General features: G+C 41.5%; 1 protein-coding gene across 1 annotated transcript; it reads left to right on the top strand.

The window, feature by feature from the left end:
- Positions 1–776: 776 nt before the first annotated feature.
- Positions 777–21,114, top strand: YBX3 (Y box binding protein 3; the record flags this gene model as incomplete). Its single annotated transcript, XM_009865385.1, has 8 exons — positions 777–840; positions 2,596–2,629; positions 7,404–7,493; positions 8,168–8,290; positions 14,650–14,744; positions 19,233–19,404; positions 20,042–20,142; positions 20,573–21,114. Coding segments are annotated over 7 exons (644 nt in total), but the record flags the coding sequence as incomplete, so codon positions are not given.
- Positions 21,115–21,443: the final 329 nt, after the last annotated feature.

Genomic DNA, 21,443 nt, shown 5'->3' with positions numbered 1-21,443 from the left:
TTGCTGAGAGTGAAGGAGAGGTTGAACTATCTCCATTGCTGTTGAGTTCTTCCCATATATTTGAGGAACAGGTTTCGCCAGATCCTGTAAGACACTGCAGTGTGGCTTCTAAGTAAGGTGCTGTTTGGTGCTGTGTGAGATAGACGACATGTTTTGACCCTAGAGGCCTTGGAACATAAAGTTGGTCAGTCCATAGCTGGTAAATCATAGATGATATCTTGAAGTAGGAATATAAAAAAAACAAACAAAAAAAAATAGCATCGTGGGGTGTTTGGCTACAGTGGTGTTAACAGTGCAATAAAGAGCTACATCTCCACTTGAGAGAGTTGTATGGTGCTTGATTCTTCTTCCTTGGCTAGTTCTGGTTTCCAAGGAAGAGAAGAAGAATATTTCTGAGTGAAAGAGGCGACTTTTAAACAGGTCTCTTCATCTATGCTTTGTGTCTAGGTACAAAGGTGAAGAGAACTGATGAATGGCAGTGGGATTTTCAGCTTGGCTGCCTGGTTCTGGGCTTAGAAATAAAGAGAAGAGATGGATGGCCAATTCTGAAAATAGAGATGGGCTTCATTATAGGTGCTAGGTGGTAATCTCTTGGCTCAAGAACAGCATGTTAAAGCACTGCTCCCTGCTACTGCATTAGTATAAACTGAAGTGGGAGATTGAGGTGCACTTTTGAGTGTTAAGGGAACAGAGTAAGTCTGGCTGTGACTTCATGTGCAGATATAAAAGTATCTTTGTACTTTATGTTTAGAGTAACTTCAACTTTTTCCTTCCAGCCACCAAAGTTCTTGGCACAGTCAAGTGGTTCAACGTCAGAAATGGATATGGCTTTATCAACAGGTATGTTTAAATTATGGTAGTTGTATTTATCCTGTACTGAGACTTATGGTATAGATAATATGCCATTTGTTACTGATTGTAACAGAGACCCGAGGACCTGACAACAAGTTTATGCAATTGGTTAGTTAGATTTGGCCAGGCATTCAGCAAACTCTGATATCATCTCCGGGGACTCTTCCTTTTTTCTTTCCCCTACCCTCCATCAGAAGTTGCGTGTATGGGGAGAAAGCAGAAAGGATCAAACTATTTTCCAATTAGATCTGTTATTTGTTTCTTATGTTTACTTGTGCTATACCTTTAGTGAGCTGTGTGTTCTTTTGTGAGTGCCTGGCCTTTTTTTTTTAAAGGTAAGAGTAAGATTGGAGGATGAGGGGAAATACATTTTGATTAAAAAAAGAAATTGAGTGTGAAGTGATTAGTGAAAATATCTAAATACACATGATTCTCTCATGTCATCTAACTGAAGATACTCCAGGCCTGGATTCACAGAAATTCTCTTTGTGGCTTTTTTTTTTTTCCTTCTCCAGTAAACACGAACAAACCTCTGAATGGCATTGATAATCTAAATAGCCGTAAGTGGTATTGGTCACACTCCAACCTTAGGTGTACAAGACCTGTCCTTCTAAGTTACTGGAGGAGATTCTGGCTTTTGAGGCTGGAATATCTGTAGCGTTGAGAAGCTTAAATGTCTTCTGTGACTTACGAAAAAGTAAGCTTCTGCATGGTGAAGGTTTGTCTTGTAAAAGACATACCTGGCAAGTTGCGTTTTTGTTTTGTTTTTTTTTTTTCCTGCAAGTCCTTGACCTATTACAGAGCAGGTAGATTTGGTTAAGTGTAGAAAGTGCAGAAGAGCTCCTGTTCTGTGGATCTGAAGCCAGATCTGTTAATCTCAGTCTCTGGAGACTATTATCCAGAGTTATGTAAGCTTACAAGAAAAGCTTGAATTAGGAAGTACTCGAAAGTCTTTCACAGCAGTTTGATGTGAGAGCCTTCAGCTGGATACAGTGCAATAAGTTGTTAGCTTTCTTCCTGAACTCAAGTCTGCTGTTGCTTCAGTCCAGCACAATAAATTTTGGATTATCTTCACAAACTCTTTGACCCACCTGTTCCCTCTGCAGAGAAGGAATTGAGTGAACAGGCAGTAGGGTCTAGGTTCTTTCTAGCAAGTTAGAACACAGAATTAGGGTCTCAGACCTGTCTTCATGTTTTGCATGTGGAAACCTGAACTGGCTAGCCTAATCCAGGCAACGTCAGGTTCATGTCTGTGTCTCCCTCCAGTGGAGTCTCCTAGCACCTCTTGTGTATAGTTGCTTTTAGTTTCACTGAAAGAAGAGCTCTGTTAACAGCTGTGGCCAGTCCTGTTGATAGTCTTGCTTGATCTCTGGGATAACAGCTCAGGTTGCAGCCCCTGTGGAAGTTTGTGGTGGTGGTTTTTTTGAGGGAGGGTGGAACAGTGAAAATAGGCAGTCCAGTCATTAACTCTGTCCCATGTCAAAACAAAATACTGAGCCTTTGCCAGAAGACTAGAGAGAGCCTCCACATCCCCTCGTGCTTCTGAAAGGTGGGGAGTTCTTTCTGCTGTCAAACATGTGGAAATTCAAAGCAGGATCTTGGTAGCATAGACTTGCACAGAATGTATGGAATCCAGGGGATGTCCTACAGGCTAGGGGAAGGAGAGCTTCACTTGTGAAGTCAAGAATTTATATTTAAATCTCATAGTCTAAACTCTTATGACTTCTCACTTTCTTTTCACAGAAATGATACCAAAGAAGATGTGTTTGTTCATCAGGTAAGACAACAGTATTTGTACTTAGATGTGCACTGTGATAGGTTTCCAATGTAGTTTCCTGAAACAGCCACTCTGTATTGTCCTTCTTTCCCCTTTCCAGCATATTGACCACGAATACCTTGAATGGATACGTATGTTAAAATTTTCAGGGAGGAATCCTTCTCTCTGGTGTGGTAATTAAAGGATTAAGTGTTATAAGCCCTCATGCTTTATTTTGCTCTGGTTTGAACACTAAAAGCATTTTTGGGGGTTGGGTTTTTTGTATGTTTTTGGGTTTTGTCCCTCCTTTGTGGAGATGACTCTTGTTTTTTAAATACTTTGCTACTTGTTGGCTCTCCTTCCCCTCCTCCCTATTACCTCATGTTTCTTGTATCTTCTGTTTCTTTCTAACCTCTTCATTTGCAAGTCTGTTCTGTCTGCCCTCCCCGGTATTGGAGAGAAAGTGATCTAGCCTGGCTCTTGACCAGTCTGGGTTGGCATCAGCTGTTGCTGCGTGAGGCAGCTGTTCTTAGGAAGAAGAGGAGGAAGGCTGTGTGCCAAGTGTGCCCAAGCAAAGAGAAGTGGCCCAGGAGCTTGTCATTGGTTAACTTTCTTTTGAAGTGTCAGTGGGCTGTTCTAAGTTTATACTGAGACTCTCTGGTCAAAGGTAACCAATGGGAAGACAGAGGATGCTGTCTCCATGCTGATGTAAACTGATTAGTTGGCTTAGATCTGGTTTTGCATCATCTGAGACTTCTGTTTCGCCAGAAAATGAAATACTGCCCCTGGAGCTTGTCCCATATGAAATGTCTGCAGGCCCATGTGATCCTTAAAACCATGAGCTTTCTCCATAGCAGAAGTGGCAGTATTTCCATGAAATCTATTCAGGAAATGTGTACTCGGAGTTAGGCACATATCCTCAGTCTCTGTGACTATGTAGTTGTGTTAAACATGCTGATCAACATTGAAAGGTAGTTTAGTTCCTGTGGCTTCATGACTAAACAGCCTGTGATAGCTCTTTCTTTGGGTCAAGGGGTGCAGATCCATTAATGGAAATGAATGAAGCTAGGAGGGAACTAGTGTAGTGCTTGTAATGAGTGAAGATGGTGTTAGGAAGTGTGTGCAGTACACGTTACTTGTTCAGTTGGTGAACTTGGGAGCAAGAGCTCTCAGTGCATGTACTGATTTCTAATGGCCACTCTCCTTTAAAACTGTGTGCTGTGTGCATGCTGATACAGGTGCTGCTGCATCTGCAGCCCAGTGGCAATGTGTCCAGCGGAAGGTGGGAGGAGTTCTAGTAACAGAAACATGTTCTGGAGAGGCAGCACTGTTAAACTAACTTGAAGACAAGTAAAGTTCTCTGGAGACTTGTGAGAAGATACCCTGGAAAATGGTTGTGCTGATGGCAGGAGGTAATGTGGATCAATGTTCTACTGGTTGGGAAGGCTGCCTGCAGAGACCCAATCAGTGAAGGCCAACAGCAAACTAGCATTATCTGTGCTATTTTGTCTCCTCCACCTGTGGACATTATTCACCTAAATGTAAACTGGGGAGGGGGCAGAGGAGAATTTACTTCCTGTCTCCTGTGACTGAAGTCCTTTTGGAGTGAGAGCTGAGCAAAAGCTCAGAAATAACACGTTATGTGCAAGCCTGCATCCGATTAACCCTCTTGGCGGGCTGTGCATGGCAGAGTAGATGCTTCCAGCTCTGGCCTGGGTTGGCTGCAGTCAGATGTTCCTCAGTTTGTAAGTGAACGTGCTGGCTACCAGAGCCTGGGGCTTTCTGGCTGGAGCTTCTGATGGGGCCTCCCTGTGAGGGAGGCAAGTCCATGGTGCGTAAGCAAACATCCTGTTGCGAGCTCCCTCTCCCTGGTTAGTGCCAGCTCTGCCCCTCCTCCCTATGCCTGTCCCGGGAGGGGCTGGATTACGTGCCTAATCCCTTCAGAATAAGGTTGACCTAGTTGAATAGATACAGCCTCCTCACTGCCTCCCCTGCACACATCCACAGCAGTGGGGAGGGAGGGAACAGGCCGATCTCCTGATTGGAATGGGGGTTAACGCTAGTGTCTAGCTATTGGATACTATTTATAAACCTAGTACAGATTAAAATGCTTTTCTATTTAGGGCATGCATGGCTTGCTTTGAATTAACCCTTTGTTTTGTGGGGGGACCCAAGCAGTGTTTTGGGGAAGGGCGGTCCTTCACCTGCTTTGTCTTGCTTGTGTCCTTGTCTGGTTAGTTCATGCAAGGTGCTGTCTAGGGCACTGTGTCAGGGCTGGTGTGAGCAATAGGAATCAATCACTTGTGGGGTGAAGTGTGTTGGGAGGTGGGTGGAGGAGGGTCTTGCTATTTAACACCATAAAGAGTGTCAGTAGCTGGAGAAGTCTGGCTTAATTAGACATAGTTTGAAAAAACAAGCAGTGAGGAGGAGTTAAGTTAGTCTCTTCTGCTGCACAGGCCTTTCTTCACCAGACTATTCAGTCTGCACAGCCTGGTGTGCATGCATGAGTAACTGGGGTAACAAATTTTGGCTATTACTGTGACAATGCTGGATGTGCACATGATGTCATGATACGAGGATATGGGAAGAACTCTTATAAACAAAATACTGAACTGGCTCTGAAGACTCTTGCTAGGTGTCTGTTCATCAGTGTCCCCTTGGGAAAGGAAAGGCTTTGTCTTAATTGTTGAGTGCTCTCTATGTTAACACAAAACATCTGTCTTTTGCATCAAAGAAGCCAGAGCCTGGAGGATGCTGGTGAACAGTAACATGGAGAGTCGTGCTCTCTTCCCGCTGGATATATAGAGTAAAAGTCTTATCATCAAGCTTAGAGCTTAGGCTTGTTAGAGGCTTATTTCAGCAATGTTTACCTGCGACTGAAGTACCAAGCAGTAAAGCTGAATAGTTCCTGCTCTGAATTTGAGGACTTAATCAATTTTTTTTTTTCTGATTGCCTTTATAAGACACACCTCTCTCCTCTTGGCAAGTTACACAGTTGCAAATCTGAGTTCTTGAAGTTTCTGTCCACAAAGCCGGAACAGAATGTGGAATCATGTTGAATTTATCCTCCATTACCCTTCTTGGAGGATATTTAAGGAGCTTTATTAATCTTAAGCACATCCTCTACTGAAAAGAAATCTGGTAGTCCTTTCTTCCTCTGCACTTAGGAGGAAGGGAGTTTCTAATACAGCTTGTTGATGTCTTGGTACAAGTAGTTGTGAAATTCCCTTAATCTGCAGGGAAGATAATGATCTTAATATTGGTATACAACATTTATGGAAAAGCTAACACTTCCAGCTGATTTTAGAAATGAGGCAGTTACACTAATAGGTCAGAAGAAAGCAAACAAAGCTGTCTCAGCTGGTGGTGGGAGTCTCTGCTTACTAAAGTAACTCCCAGAAGAATTCACTTGAACAGCTTGTTCTCCTCCTGTATCAATAGCTCTCTTGAGTTGTTTTTGCTTTGGTAGCACTAATATGTACACACTTGCATTCTCCCTTAAGCTGTTCAGGGATGCTGCAGGGTATGGGGAACGGTGTGGCTAGATGTAGGGCTACAAGGACATGCTGGCCTATTGCCTCAAACACAAGGGGACTGTATTTGGCAACAATGAGAGTAGTTTTCCTAAACTAGTCAAGCTCATCTTTAAACTGCTTAGAACTTTTCCTTCAGTGGGAAATACTTTTTGAGCTATTGTTGACTGAATGAATATAGTTGCCATGCACAGGCAACAACTTGACTGATTTTTCTTGAACTGCAGACAGATATGACAACTGTCTCTTTTTTGCCCTGTGTCCCATTTCTTAAGACAGACTTGTGCCCTGTATTTTCATTTGTGCCTCTTTACTGAATTTGCACTTGCCTCTTTCGCACTTTAAGATCAGGAAACTTAAAGTGAATTGGACTTTAATGATCTAAGAGAACTTTAGTGAGACGCTGGCTACTGGATTGACATGTACAATGTACGTCTGTGTCTGTTTTGTTTGGGCTTTTTCTCTCTGGCTTCTGCAGTTTGTGAACCCTTACCTAATATACAGATAGTAGACTTGTCTTGCTAAATGCCTCTTGTGGAATCCTAGAAGTACTCCATGAGGTCGAAGACTTTTGTAGTTGACAGACTGAAAATTGCTCTATGAAATTTGAGTGTTCTTGTGAGTCTGAAGAGATTTTTCAACCTGTTTTGATCCAAAGCTATGTTGTTTATAGCATTTTAGAGGTTTATGTCTAGGAGATAACCAAGACTGCAGTTGTCTGTTTGGTACCGTTCCTGTGTTCTGTAGGGACTTGCCTAGTTTTTGAAGATCTCCCTTACAGTGCTTAGGTGAAATGTTACACCAGAGTTACAGTAATTCTTCTCTGTTACTGTCAGTTGCCATGACACCTTATATAGTTAATGCCACCTTCTGGTCTTAAGTTCTCTGTAAATGGTGTACAGGTCTCCTAATGACTTTGAAGGCATGGGGTGCACTTGCTGCTGGACCTGCCTTGCTACGGCTTGCAGGAAATCAAGCACTTATGTCAACTTTCTTTATACAGAAATGTGTAATGCTCTGGATATTTACTAGGCTTGACAGAGGGGATTCTGGGACAGCAGCTGATTCATAAAGTATTGAGAAAGGAGTAAACCTTGACTCAGTACTGAGAGATAATTATATGTTTGAAATAGCCTGGTGTGGTGACTGTTCTGGTGTATAGAGTTGATATTGTAGAAGAATACTGTCTTTCCTTCTTCTACAGGGCTATGAATGTGTAAGATAAGTAAGATAATATTCTTCTGTATCTTCTTTGTTTAAAGACGGCGATAAAGAAAAACAACCCAAGGAAATATCTGCGCAGTGTTGGTGATGGAGAGACTGTAGAATTTGATGTGGTCGAGGGAGAGAAGGTAAGAGATTATGAAGACTTAGGGGTGTGGTCTGACAGAGTTAACATCTCTCTAGTGGGGATGAAGACAGAGCATTAGCTGTGTATACAGTATTTTTGTCTAATGTGTTAATCCTTGGGGTGGGTAGCATTTGTATAGTTTTTCTATGGAAGAAAGTTTTTTGGGATTGTTTTTGTTATTTGGTTGTAGCTTTTTTAATTACAAAAAAGCTTCATTAAGAAGTATTTCTAGATATGTATCAAAACTCTAATTACATCCTAGTGCTTCTAGAATCTAATTTTTACTTGATAGAGCATTTGAAGCTTGCAACCTGCCCCATAATCATTAATTGAGGCATATGTAGCCCTGAAAAACTTGTCTTGGAGTCTGATAGCTTAATAACTTTAAGAATGTGCAAGTTCTTTTCACTTCTACTTTCTCAAACTTATTTTGTGTTTTCTGAGCTTTTTTTTTTTTTTTCCTGAACTCAACCTGGCTGATAGAGTCTTAACTCTGATCATAACTCCTGGTTATGGGGCTGAGAATAACAAACTTGCTTTTGCACTATGTGGGAGGAAGGAATCTCTTTAGTCTGGAACTGCTGCAACAAAACCTTCTTTCCTGTTTCATTTTCTCTCTGTAGCTGGCTGTTCTTCTGTCACACCACCCTGGTTTACTTTATTTTGGCCTTTCAGGGTGCAGAAGCAGCCAACGTCACTGGTCCAGACGGAGTCCCTGTAGAAGGCAGCCGCTATGCTGCAGACCGGCGCCGCTACCGACGTGGCTATTTTGGCCGACGCCGTGGACCACCTCGAAGTGTATGTTTTTTAGTTGTGTTTTGGTTTTTTTTAATGGTCACCCTACCTTCTCAGCAGTCTTCTGATCTCCTCATGAGAGGAAGCTGAATACTGGCATATAGTCAACTGTCAATGCTTAACTAAGTTGTAAGTGTTCTTCAGTAACAACCTGTTTTCTTCCAGTGTGTCCTTGATGTTGTTACTGATGTTTTCTATTGTTGGGTGTCCTGTAAACCGTTCCTTGGCATGTCTTTCTAGAATGTGTTAAAAACATGTCTTTGGGTGTTAAGGTATCTGTTTGTTTGAAGAGTAAATGCAAAGGAGTGAGACACCTATGTGGTTCACTATGCCCTTTACCTGCAGCAAGGGAAAGCATTAATATTATTTTAACTGGTATAACTATAACTTGGAAGGGTTATTTGGAAAGCGGTAGTTGTTTAGAAGTTCATTAATTGTGCATGACATGGTAATAGTCTGACCAACTAGTTGAAAACTCCATGTAACATCCCTTCATGGGCCTCTGCCTACAGCAGTTCAGTGTAAAGATAATTCATTCTTTTCCTTAAACTAGCAATGTACCACTGTTTATAACATCTGGAAGCATTCCTAAGCAGTGTCCCTGCAAGCTTTCGCAGAGGGAAAATTAAGTATGAGATACGTAGCTGTAGTTCTAGCAGCTGCTTCTCCTATCCGTGTTTACCTTGTGCTAAATTGGTACCTGGAACAATCCAGCAAACTGAAACATGCTCTATTATCTGTTCTTTAATACTTGAATCTGTGACCATCGCTTTCAGAAATGTCTGAATGATCCAGTATGAGAGCCTGGGTGGAACTCTGTGCACAAGCAGCATAACTTTTCATTTTGTTCTGCAGAGTTAACAGTACAGGGGCAAAGAGAACAAGTGTCAAATCCTTTCTTAAAGCTGAGCTGTTTATACTAGCTGTCACAAGGTCTTTTCTTTAATCCTGCTGGATAGCACTGCACCTTAAATACATGAAAGGTGTTCTTTCTGAATCCCTCGGAGATGGTTAGAAAAGTTGGTGCTGATGGCTTATTACTAAGTATGTCTTTGGTTTTGTGGTGATAGAATTTACAGCTTCAGCTTTTTCACCAAGTGACAAAGAATGAGGAAACTTGGTTTGGTTTATTTTTTCTTCATTTTTGCAGTCTTATTGGATGGCTTATTGACCAGCTACATTCCAATATTGTTTCCTTTTGCTCTCCTGTGTTCAAAATCTCCCTCAGCTGTCTTTATTGGGAGCAAATGCTTTAGTTGGTGGCAGTGGTGTTGTCTTGGGGCTGCCTCAGATTTTAAATGAGCAGACCTATCAGGCTTAGACAACCCTATGTACTGCTGAGTATGGAAAGCAGCTGTTTCTTTCTGCCTGAGGAGTGATAATGTGAGACCCAGCTTGGACATGGGGGAACATTCAGTCTCAGGTTACTCATGCTGGGACATTTTCTCTTGGATGCCTACCACAAACACATGCAGCTAAAAATCTGGCTTGCATGTGACACTAGAACTCATTTGGATCCCAGTACTTGAAGATATACACAAGGGGAACATATTGTGATATCACACTGTTCCTTTGACTTGTTTGTATCTGAATCTCCAGACTTACTTGGTGTGGGTACCAGAATTAGCTATTGTGTGATTGGTGGATGATGTCTTATGAAGTCTTACTTCATAAGCTAAAGTATACTGCTTTTTCTCTGGGATTGTTGGCTTGGAAGAATTACAGCCTTCAAATCTTGCAAATGTTAGTGTACAAAAGGACATTAACTTGGATGTTCATTGTTTGACGCTCCTAATGAGGTTTGGTACTTCTCTTTAGCTTGACTATCCTCTGAGTGTCAGGCATTGCCATCAGTGCATTGACTGCTCCTCTGAATTTGGTTCCATTTGTTAAGAGTAAATTATGTTTTACTGGGGGTGGTGAAGATCTTACAGTACCGTTCCCTTAGTATGTCATTCTAATAGGTAAGAAGGTAAACTCCATGATTGCTGTGACCTTTCAAAGATGACACCAGCCAGGCAGTGACATTTGCCAGCTGCTTCACCATTCTCAGATGTATCCTGTGTAGTCTCATGGACTTGTGTGTGTAAAATTTGTTTAAATAATCCTTCCTTTTCACATCTGAACGTAGTCAGGAGTTCCTTGAGCAGCTGGAGTTGACCTGCTACGCCTGCTCAACTTTCTGCATGTTGTAGTGGACCCTTTGTGTTCTAACCTAGTTTGAGGTTCAACCACTTCTGATGGGCCTTCTTACCCACTCACCTATTAGTTGCCTGAAGAAAACAAAGCTCTACTTTAAGGAAGTCTTTGTAGGGAGTGGCCCTGAAGTTCTCCTACTGGAGGTTAGCAAAACCACTCAAACTTGTCCAGATATTTTGTCATTCCCTGTGTGCTTGTTTTGATAACAAAATTTCCTTTAGGAGATTTTTTTTTTATTTGTAGCCGTTAATGTATTCTTCACAGTGAAACTGCATGCCTACTGTATCTAGAAAGATGCTTCTAATAATCTTTTCTTTTAAGAAGGCCTCTTCTTTCCCCTTCCACCCCTGTGTGTGTAAAGGAGGAAGAAAGGTAGCAATGTCTGTGAGCTGTGGCAGTATGTATACACTATTCTGTATGGCCCCACTAACAGGTTTGTGCATCTGCACTTGAGAAAGTGGTTTTGGCTAATTGTCCTGTGGGGAATTTCTGAGACAAGTTTGAGTTGCTGATGGTATGGCATTCTTAGCACACCTTAAGGAAAAGATTTCAGTGTACCCAAACCTGCTATACTTAAAGATCTCCTAGGCTGCAGAAGTTAAAGAGTGGTGGGTTGTTTTTTTGTGGTTTTTTTTGTGTTTGGGGTTTTTTTTTAACTTTTCCCCAGAGCATAGCTGCCCATATTACCAATCCTGTATTTACTGGAGGAGGGGGAAGAAATAAATATTGAACTTGTTGAGGTGACTTTTGACATGGTTGCCTTCTAGGTTTGAAGAACTTTTGATTTCTGTTAGCAACTTCAGTCCAACACTGTAGCACAGCAAGAGTCAATTTATGCTTCCTCACTGTCATGGTTTTAAGCAAAGTAAAGATGCTATACTTTGAGTTAACTCAAATGAGCCTGTACTCTACATGTAACTTACTGGGTCTGGTTTTGAACACTTTGTGTGAAGAGAACCTGGAGGAATGTGAGATATTTAATTAGCTTTGGCAGAACTGTGTCTGGATTGCATGAAAACTTTTGTGGAAAGTAGAAGTACTTGTTCATATCAGATGTTTCTTAATTAGATCCACTACAGAGAAGAGGCTGTGCTCTTAGCGAAGCTGTGACAATGTAGCCATGGCATGGAGCTGTAGTCAGAATGTTAGAACAGATAACAAGTTGTGGAGTAACCTTGAACTGATGATGTCCTTGTGTGTATTACTAATAGAAGATGACTCTGTACCAGTGAGTCAGAAACTAAGCAAAATAGTTTGAGAGCTGTTTCATAGACTGATGCTATTTCTTGTAGAGAGGAGACTGGAAAAGATGGATAGTACTATATGAAAGCTAGAGAGGGAAGGGGAAGCAGATGGGTAAAAATCTCATTACATTTACAGTTAATGCTTAAAAAACTTATTTGGGGGACAGCAATGGATTTGTGTATCTCTTTAAGACTAGAGAAATCTGTGTGAGATCTTCATGGGGAATTGCAGCATGCCTGCCTATTTTGGTCATCTTCAGAGGAAAACGTAGTGTACAGCAGGCCAGCTTCCTGTGTCTTTTAGGATGACCTAATGTTTTGTTAGAAGGTATTATGCTGAGTTGGAAGGTTCCTGTGGAGGAGACTGAGTGAACAGGATCATGTGGGTGCCAGACATAGTGTGGTGCTTTTAAGAGTACAGGTGAAGCTTTTGTAGTAAACGAATCTAATACATTTACTGTCAGTGTAGTAAAACAAGATCTCAAAGCTAGAATTCTGTTTTCCAGTCAATAGTTTTGTTCTGGAGCCATATTTCACTTCTGGCCAACAGACCTAGATTGATTGACAGCACAACTAATGTAATGTGTTTAGTTTGTGGTACTATATAAGATGTAGAAAATGATGAGGACTTCTGGGCTAAGCAATTCAGTTGCTTTGTTGTTCTGTTTTCAACTGATTGTTAAAGCTTAACCCATTTGAAATTCTGATATGGTAGTGTTCATTTCAAGATGAGTAGGAAAATGTTTGCATTGGTTTTGAGTAATGCTTCACCAGGTTTAGTATTTCTTTCCATCGCTGCAGGAGATGGAGTCTTTATCTGAGCTTTCAGTGAAGCTCTGTGTAGGGAGGAGTGGACTTATGCTGTTCCATGAAAACATACATAAATGCAATACTGTGCTGTGAATGTGATGCTGAATGTAAAGTGCTATAGGAGAGCTTTGGCTGATGAAAAATGCTGCTGTATGCCACTCCTTACAACTTGGTTGATGCTTTGGTAGCTTCTGGCACATTGTCTCTCGCATAGGATGTACTAGGCCTTGTGGCTCAGTATTTCAGGCATTGCAGCACTAGAACAGAGTGCTAATTCCATGTGTGCTTGCTCAGAAATCCTGGGGAAGATAAATGATGATGATGATGGAACATGTTCAGGATTGATGTAGTTTTTTGTCCTCTCTTCCGTTCACACCTTGCTATTCTGTTTCTGTGCTTTGTCAGTCCTCATATGAGGAAGAGAATGAGAGCAGGAGCAGCGTTAGGTCCTTACTTCACAAAAGGCAAATCCTATAACCTTTGAATCACCATTGCCCCACTCATTACTGGTGATGGTACTATTTCTCACTGTCTGAGGTGCTTCTGACCACCTATCACAGGTCTCTTAAACTGTAAGGTTATGTAGTATAAAGTATTGGGATACAAACGGGACAGATTGGTACTGCAAAGTAGATATACTACCATGCTGTTGTAAACTCAGAAGTATAGCTTTCCTTTTGGGTTCTGAGCCTCTCAGCTAGTTCTCAACTGTCATCAGATGCTACCTGTTACTGTTATCTACTTATCAGCAGCTTCTTCTAGTATTTAGATAGCCTGATCAGGATTACACCTGAGAGAACATAATGGAAAATGTTATTTATGATGTGGGTTTTCTTTAGTGAATTCTGATTTCTCTCTACTTACCTCAGCAGTTGACCCTGTTGTTAAGAATAGCTGGTATAACTATTTCTAGGTACAGCATGTAAAATATTCCAGTTGCCTTTAGCCAGTGCCTTTGTGCTTTTTGGAAACTTGGAAAGCTACAAAATACTTGAAATCTATTAATGCTTTTGGAAGGTATTTTACTGTGGCAAGAGGAGAAGATTGTCCAGGTTGATCCCTGAGGTTCATTTAATTCCCCAAGAATTCTTGTTGCAACCTACAAAACTTCGGCCTTTCTCAGTGCTAATTGTTGTGTTATCTTAGCTAAGGAAAAGCTTACTGCCTATACAGTTAGCTGACGTTGCAAGTGAAAACAGAGCAAAATGTGATAATGGTGGTTAAAATACCTACGTGGAATTGGAAGGAGACCTGCCAAACTTAATGTAGACTACTGAAGCCCATCAGGAAGCAATAGCTTTTGTGACCTGCTGGTTCAGATCCAGAAGATCTGGAAACAGAACTCAGTCTCTTGTTAAATCCATTCTTTTTAAGAGAAGAATAGTATAATAGGAATGGTTAATAATGCTTTTCATAAAAAGATGTTGATGGTTACATTTAAAAAAAAAACAAAAACAACCCCAAAACCTAGAAAAAACCCAAACACCTGAAGTGAAATACAGCTTTATCAGATAACAGCTAAAGGGGAAGGACAACCCCTGCATCTCTAAAAGGTTGAAAATTTCTAGTGTGTAGAAAAACTGTGTGACATGTCAAGTACTCTTCTCTCTTTAAATTTCTTTGTTTTCATAGGAGTTCTCTGTTAAATGGGGCTTTCTAGAATAAAGCTAGAAGTGGTCTCTGGCAATTTGCAGCATGATGTGTTTTGGTTAGCTTTCCAAATTCAGAAGTGTTCTGTTCAATAGCTGCATCTCCATAATATGTTTACCCTCTTACAATGCAATGTCAGTGTGTTGAAACGTGCTTTCATATGCATCAGAAAAGAACTGTCAGGTTCTCTGCCTTTCTTGGCAGACAGTGAGGAGGTGCAGTCAGACCACTTAGCAGTTGGTTGCTGTGAGGAACAAGGGCACCATTATTAGCTCTTGTTCTGTCTTATCTTTGCCCAAAATCTCTTGAGGACCTGCCAGATATGCTGGTGTTCCTGTACTCTGATAAACTGTTTTTGAACCTGTGTTCAGATCATTGAGCTTTTTAGTTAATATACTGGCCATGAAATAAGGCAACACTTCATCTTTAACTGTCTTCTGTGGGTTTTTTTGGTTGTAGGGTGGTGAGGGAGAAATCAAGGATGGGGTCACAGAAGGAGGACAACTTCATCAACAAGTCCACAGGAATCCTACGTATCGTCCCCGCTATCGCAGGTTTGTACTATTTCCTTTGCTAAGTGTTATATTTGGATGCTTTTGTGATCTATACAGGCTTCATTAAGAGCAGGAAGCTGTATTCCCTGGAATTAATGTGTATGCAAATAATGGGGATGGTGAGAAGCATTTTAATTACTAGGAGAAAGATGAGCCACAGGAGTAAGGAAACAACTGTAGAATGTTTAATGTGCTTATATATTGATCATAGCCAGGAATAGGTCAAGAAAGGATGAAGAATTCTTTGTATCCTGTTATTTCTTGTAACTTAGCAACACACTGAAGTGAGTTGCAGGGTCTGTGTCTTCTCACCTGAACTCCTGTGCTTTCCTGGATAAGTAATGAATCTAAATCCCGTGTGATCTGGGACAGCTAGGTCCATCATCCACACGTGCAGGGTATGTTTTATAAGTTTTCTTACAGACTACAGACAGTAGTTTGTAGTTCAGCACTGGGCTAATAGCTTGTGCACATCCAGCTCGGTACTCTGTGTCATGCAGGCATGGTTTTATTCACTGGTGTTACTTGTAGGTACAGAGTACCTATTTACTATTGAGTAAAAACTGAAGTTGTCTGCTATCTCTTGCAGGCCTCTAGATTATGCAGTAGCATTGCAGTTACCTTGTTGTATTCTATGCTAGTGGAGGGTATGGCTTTCAGTCAAAACTTAGATTTTCAGTTCCTTGAGAGTTCCTAAAAAGAGTGTAACAGAATAGGATTAAACATAAAACTCATCAGAATGATGCAAGGGGGAAAAAAATATGTGAGGAGTAGACGTACTGAAGATTCCAAGGCTGGGAGAAGAGACAAATGAAGATAAATTCTAGAGGTTCTCAGAATAATAAGTAGCATGGAAAGGATAGATGAAACGGTTTTTGCTTTTTCTTCTGATAAAAGAGTACACTGTAAGGGCCCTTCAAATGAGAAGGAAGTAGGAGAAATGCTGAAAAACAAAGGGACTCTCGTAGAACTCTAGGGCAGCCCACGTCAGGAGGGAACTCAAAACCTGGCCTGACCCTTTGTAGAAAAGGGAGCCTAGATGAGATGGTGTAGCATGCTGTCCAGTCACATCTTAAAAGCCTTCAGTGATGTGGGCTCTGTCTCATTCCTGGATAAGTTGTTCCAGTAAATGACTGTTCTCCCAGTAAATCTTTCTTAATGTCAAAACAAAACCTCTCCTGGTGCAAGTTGTACCCGTTGCCCCTTGTTTTCTCAGTGCAGTGCCTCTGTCCTCTTTGTAGCTACCCTTTAAATACTGGAATGCAGTGGGTTCTCCCCTAAACCTTCTCTTCTCCTGGGAGAGAAGATGAATCTCCCTCAGTCATTCATCACAGGTCTATTTCTCCAGCCCTCTGATCATCTTGGCCCATCTTTGGACCATTCTAATATATCTGCCTCCTTTTTCTACTGTGTGACCAGAACTGGACATGGTACTCCAGGTGGTGGCCTGATAAGTGCTGAGTAGGATGGTCACATCTCTCCCTGCTACTAATGCTTCAGTGGATGCAGCCCAGGATCCATTTTGCCTTTGCTGCACCACTTACTGACTCACATTCGGTTTGCTGACTCATCGTTTGCTGTACAAGAGATTGCTGGAGCTTTTCTGCTATGGGATGTTGGTGATATTAAAAGCTTGCGTGAGCTTGGGGGAGACTGATCAAATAACTAGAAGACCATCATGGTATCTCTAAATAGGCAAACTGTCAGGCTCAGGAACATCCCAGCATGGAAACCAGTTGGAGGCTGGGAAGCTATTTGGGAAGTAGGTTTCTTTGTCCTTATTTTTCCCTAGAAATCCATAAAACTGGGATAAGTGAACACTTGAAGACCCAGTAGGCTGTTCTTAGTAAAGATACTTTGGAGTTCACGTGAACACATACTTTTCAATGGGATGTGTGGAGTAAGTTGCCGAGTCATGTGTCTTAGTCATACCTTTAACTGTTCAGTGTAGGCTTGTTCTCTTAGTTTTCCAGTTTTCTGACATGACCAGTGAAGCTTCCAGCCTCTATACTGAGGGAACAATTCTATAGCTGAGGACATTGGTGCAGTTAAAAATATCACTGTGAAATAGTCAGCCTCTGACTGTCATACCTTTTGAGATGTTGCGTCAGTTTTTTTTTTAAATTACATTCCTTTAAGTGGAAAAGCTCATTCAGATTCTTGGCTACTAATCCCTTATTTTATCTTGGAGAATGAGTAAAAAGTTAAATAAAATACTGATGTTCTTCATAAAGCACTGTGACAGTCTTCTGCAACATTTTCTGTGAGTTGGAGGTTTGGATTTGATGGGTGGGCTGTTGGATGGTCATATCCAGAGGGTCAATGACTTGCCCAGATGGTGCCCCTCTGAGATCTGTACTGGGGCCAATACTGTTTAATTCTTCAGCAATGACACAGATGGTGGGATTGAGCAAGTTTGCTGACCACACCAAGCTGAGTGATGTGGTCAGTATGCTGGAGGGAAGAGATGTCATCCAGAGGGAGCTGCATAGGCTTGAAAATGGGCGTGTGTTGAACCTCATGAGGTTCAACAAGATTAAGTGCAAGGTCCTGCACACAGGTCAGGGCAACATGTATCAATACAGGCTAGGGGACAAAGGGATTGAGAGCAGCCCATTGAAGGATGACTCAGGGGTACTAATGGATGAAAAGCTGGATATGAACTAGCAGTATGCACTCGCTGTCCAGAAAGCCAAATATATCCTGGGCTGCATCAAAGGAAGCGTAGCCAGCAGGTCGAGGGAGGTGTTTCTCTCCCTCTAATCTGCTCTGGTGAGATGTCATCTGGAGTACTGTGTTCAGCTCCAGGGTCCTCAGCACAGGTAAGACATAAACCTGCTCAGGTGGGTCCAGAGGAGGGCCACAAAAATGATCAGGAGACTAGAACACCTCTCCTATGAAGAAAGACTGAGAGAGTTGGGGTGGTTCAGCATGGAGAAGGGTCTGGAAAGGCCTTATAGTGGCCTTTCAGTACCTAATGGGGGGCCTACAAGAAAGCTGAAGAGGAACTTTTTACAAGGGCATGTAGTGATAGGACAAGGTATAATGGCTTTAAACTGAAAAGAGGGTAGATTTAGATACTAGAAAAAATTCTTTACTCTGAGTCTGCTGAGACTCTAGAAGAGGTTGACTAGAGAAGTTGTAGAAGGAAGCTCCATGCCTGCGAGTATTCGAGGCCAGTTTGAATGGCGTCTTGAGCAACTTCATCTATTTGAAGATATTCCTTCTCATGGTGGGGGATTGGAACTAGATGGCCTTTTAAGCCCAAACCATTCTATGATTCTTCTCTCAAAGAGCGTATTTGTATGTAATCCCTGGTTTTCATATATATGCTTGTTCAAAATCAAACTGCAAGAGGTAAATAACAGTGCAAGAGCAACAAGAAGGTGAATTTCATGGGTCTAGGAGAACCACAAGCCTGGTACCTTGACTCTGAGATTTCTGTATCTGTGAATGTTTGTTAAAGTTGCCTCTCATCTAGGATTGTGGGAAATGGAGTAATAGTGATGCTGTTTGTGAGGATCTGAGCTGAATAAATCTTATTCCTGAAAGTCTTCATTAGCATTGAGCAATCAAGCCACACCAAGTACAGTGATGCACCTGAACTCTTACATGTTGTGTGGGTGAATCAGAAGCTGGATATTTTGCCCATGGCTAACAGGAATTTAGGTATTTCTGGTGTGTTTTTTCTAAAGAGGTAAGATACGTCCTATAATTATGGAATACTTCTGTTTGAGTTAATAGATAGGTGTTCCTTGCATTTACATATGCTACATCCAGTGACACTAGTGCTTTTATGTTAAATTCTTTTGGAAAAGCTGAATAGGCTTTTGGGACTAGACAGATGTGGATTGGCTAAGCCAGATAATGGGAACTAGATCGTAGGCAGTGACTGTCATCACTAGCAGCTGTGTTTTGACAGTTTATAAACATACTTTTGTTTATACTGGAAATGAGATGAAATGTTTTTGCATACTTTAAAATGTGGACTTGATAGTTTAGTGTTAATTAGGTCCAACTTGCCCTACTGAGATACATGCTGCACTTTGTTTATGTGGTCAAGAAGTGTACCATTAGGCAAAGATCTGGTAACTGGTTTACAGGTGGAATTGAGATTCCTAGGGATCACACCATTAACTATGTGCTTGTGTATAGCTATGGCAGGGCTAGCAGAATCAGCCTGTGTGGCTGCTACTGTTTGTGTTTTTTTTTTTCTCCTAGCCAGCAGTTCAAATGGGCTAAACACATCTTTATTGTAGGATAGACAGTAGAATGCACTGTTTTAGCTTCAGCAGTGAAGAGACACCCAGGTTGCTTGTTTTTCCCTTCCAACAGTACACCAGCCAAACTTGCACAGTGATGGTTTGCTAGCTTTCAATCTTGTTAAAGATGGTACTTGGTTAGAGTGACTTTTGTTGGGCTAAAATCACAGTAGTTTGACTTTCTGGACTTCTCTCCTACTAAATATCTATTTCTCTCCTTCTTCAGAGGGCCCCAGCGTCCACGTCCTGCCCCAGTGACTGGAGAGGCTGAAAACAAAGAGAACCATCATGAGGCCAATGCTATGAGTCAGCAGCCGCTTCGCCGAGGGTACAGGCGCCCATACAACTACCGGCGTCGACCTCGTCCACCCAATGCTCCAGCTCAGAATGGGAAAGAGGTAAGCACACTACTGCAAAATGTGGCAGAGACAGAGTTTTGATGGGGTGAATGCTCAAGACCACCTGTCCTGTGGGAGCTTTAAAAAGTGCATTGTTGGTGTGTTGGAGGAGTCTGATAGCCAAGTCCGAAGTGCTGATGGTTGAAGGTAGCTGGTTTCATTGCCTCTTCCTTGTGACTCTCTTTGAGAATGAGCAGAATTGTCTTAAACAGAAACAGTGGTGGATAGAGATTGCTTCTGCATAGTTCTTAATTATGGTCAGACTGGAACAAATGTTTTTGAAGTGGAGAGGAACAGTTGTCTTCCAACTTCCTTAAACTTTTAGCCTGTATGTAGTGTTAAGAGATGGACTTGAAAGCTTTAAATCCATTTCCTGAACTGCTTGAACCAGATGATTTCAGGGAACTGTTTGCAAGCACGGATTTTACTGTACTGGAGAAGGACTTTCTCATTCTATACCTACTTCAGCTGGTCCCCTGACAATATGCTGTATGGTACTTAAACTTTAGTGTAGTATTTTCTGAGGATTCATCTTCCTTGATTATTGTAACACATGGCCTATGCTGGCCCTCCGACTGAAGAGGGGGAGGGTCTGGATGTCAGTCTTCACCTGTAACAAAGGTTTATTTTGTCTCAGACAAAGGTGACTGAAACACCTGCTGAAAATCCTGCTCCAGTGACGGAGCAGAGTGGTGCTGAGTAAAGTCCAGCTCCCCAGGCACCTTTACCATCACTCAGGTAAGGAGCAGAGACAGTTCCTGTACTCCAACTGAAGCAGCATTTGTGTACTTCTAGGGCTCGGACTCTGGCCACATCCCCTTATGTATGGCTAGATATTTGTGATAACTGCTGAGAGTACTGTGTAGGCAAACCAAGAACAGTCTGCTGCTTCTCTTTCTGCCTCTGTGTCTGTATTTGTCACAAAGTAATTGCTTTATATTTTTGACTTTTCAGGAAGATCTGTCTGGTCTATCTAGCAATAGCATCTGCTGATGAGTTAGTAATGTTTTGCTTTAGGAAGATACTGTACTCTTGGCTTATGGACAGGATAAGTCAGTCATGCTTATTCCTGTCTAACTCCCTCACCACTTGGTATCTCATGTCTTCAACAGGAAAATGAAACTAAACCCTACATTTTTACTTTTTTTTAAATCTGGCTCTCCAACAGGTGCCCTAAATACAACTCAAAAATAACACCAAAGAAACACACAAGCAATAAATTGTCCACAGTGATGATGAAAACAAAGATTTGAAACATCGGAACTTAAAAGGAGAAAAAAAAATAAATTACCAGCAGCTGAGTTCCAGGGAATGCCTGCAAGATAAATGCATGAAGAGAGAAAAAGAGAATGAGATTCAGAAGGAGCAACCTCCCCAGTTTCAACAGCAACTGAGTTTTTCTGGGGTTTTTGGATTTTTTTTTTTTTTTAAAGAATTTCACTGTTTCACTAGTATTGAATCTTCTATTTTTTCTTTTGGTATCAAACTGAAAAGGGAAAAAAACCCAACCAAAGAACTGAAACCTAATCAAATGCTTTTTTTTTTTTTATTATTGGATGCTGGTGCTAAACCTCCCAGGTGTGATGAGGTGTTTTTTTTTTCCTGTGCCAGTCCTGTTCACTGCAGGACATGGGGAGGAGAAACTTTTGCTTTCCTTGGTAAGATCCATTTGAAACTGCAGCATTGGTGACGTTCCTCACAATAAAAGTGTTTTCAAATACTAAGAATCTGGTTTAGTATGTTTGTTAAATAATTTACAATTTTAATATTGCTGCTTCAGCATTTATATGTGAAAATGAAAGCTGCCTGTTGAGTATATGTTGAATGTGTATCATGCCTAAAACCATGAGGGATGATATGGATGCAAGGGCATTGCTAGATCAGGTGGATTTACTTCAGAACAACTTCTACAAAGAAACTCTGCAACAGAACTATACTCCACAGTCAGCTCTGCTCCTCTGGCTCATAGTGTGAATGCTTGGGGTTTTGTGTTGCCATCTTGTGGCAGGAACTTGGGGGGATTTGAAGTGGGTTACTGG

The sequence above is a fragment of the Apaloderma vittatum genome, unplaced genomic scaffold, assembly GCF_000703405.1.
Source record: "Apaloderma vittatum isolate BGI_N311 unplaced genomic scaffold, ASM70340v1 scaffold15972, whole genome shotgun sequence".
NCBI lineage: Eukaryota > Metazoa > Chordata > Aves > Trogoniformes > Trogonidae > Apaloderma > Apaloderma vittatum.
This window is presented reverse-complemented; position numbering and strand designations above follow the sequence as displayed.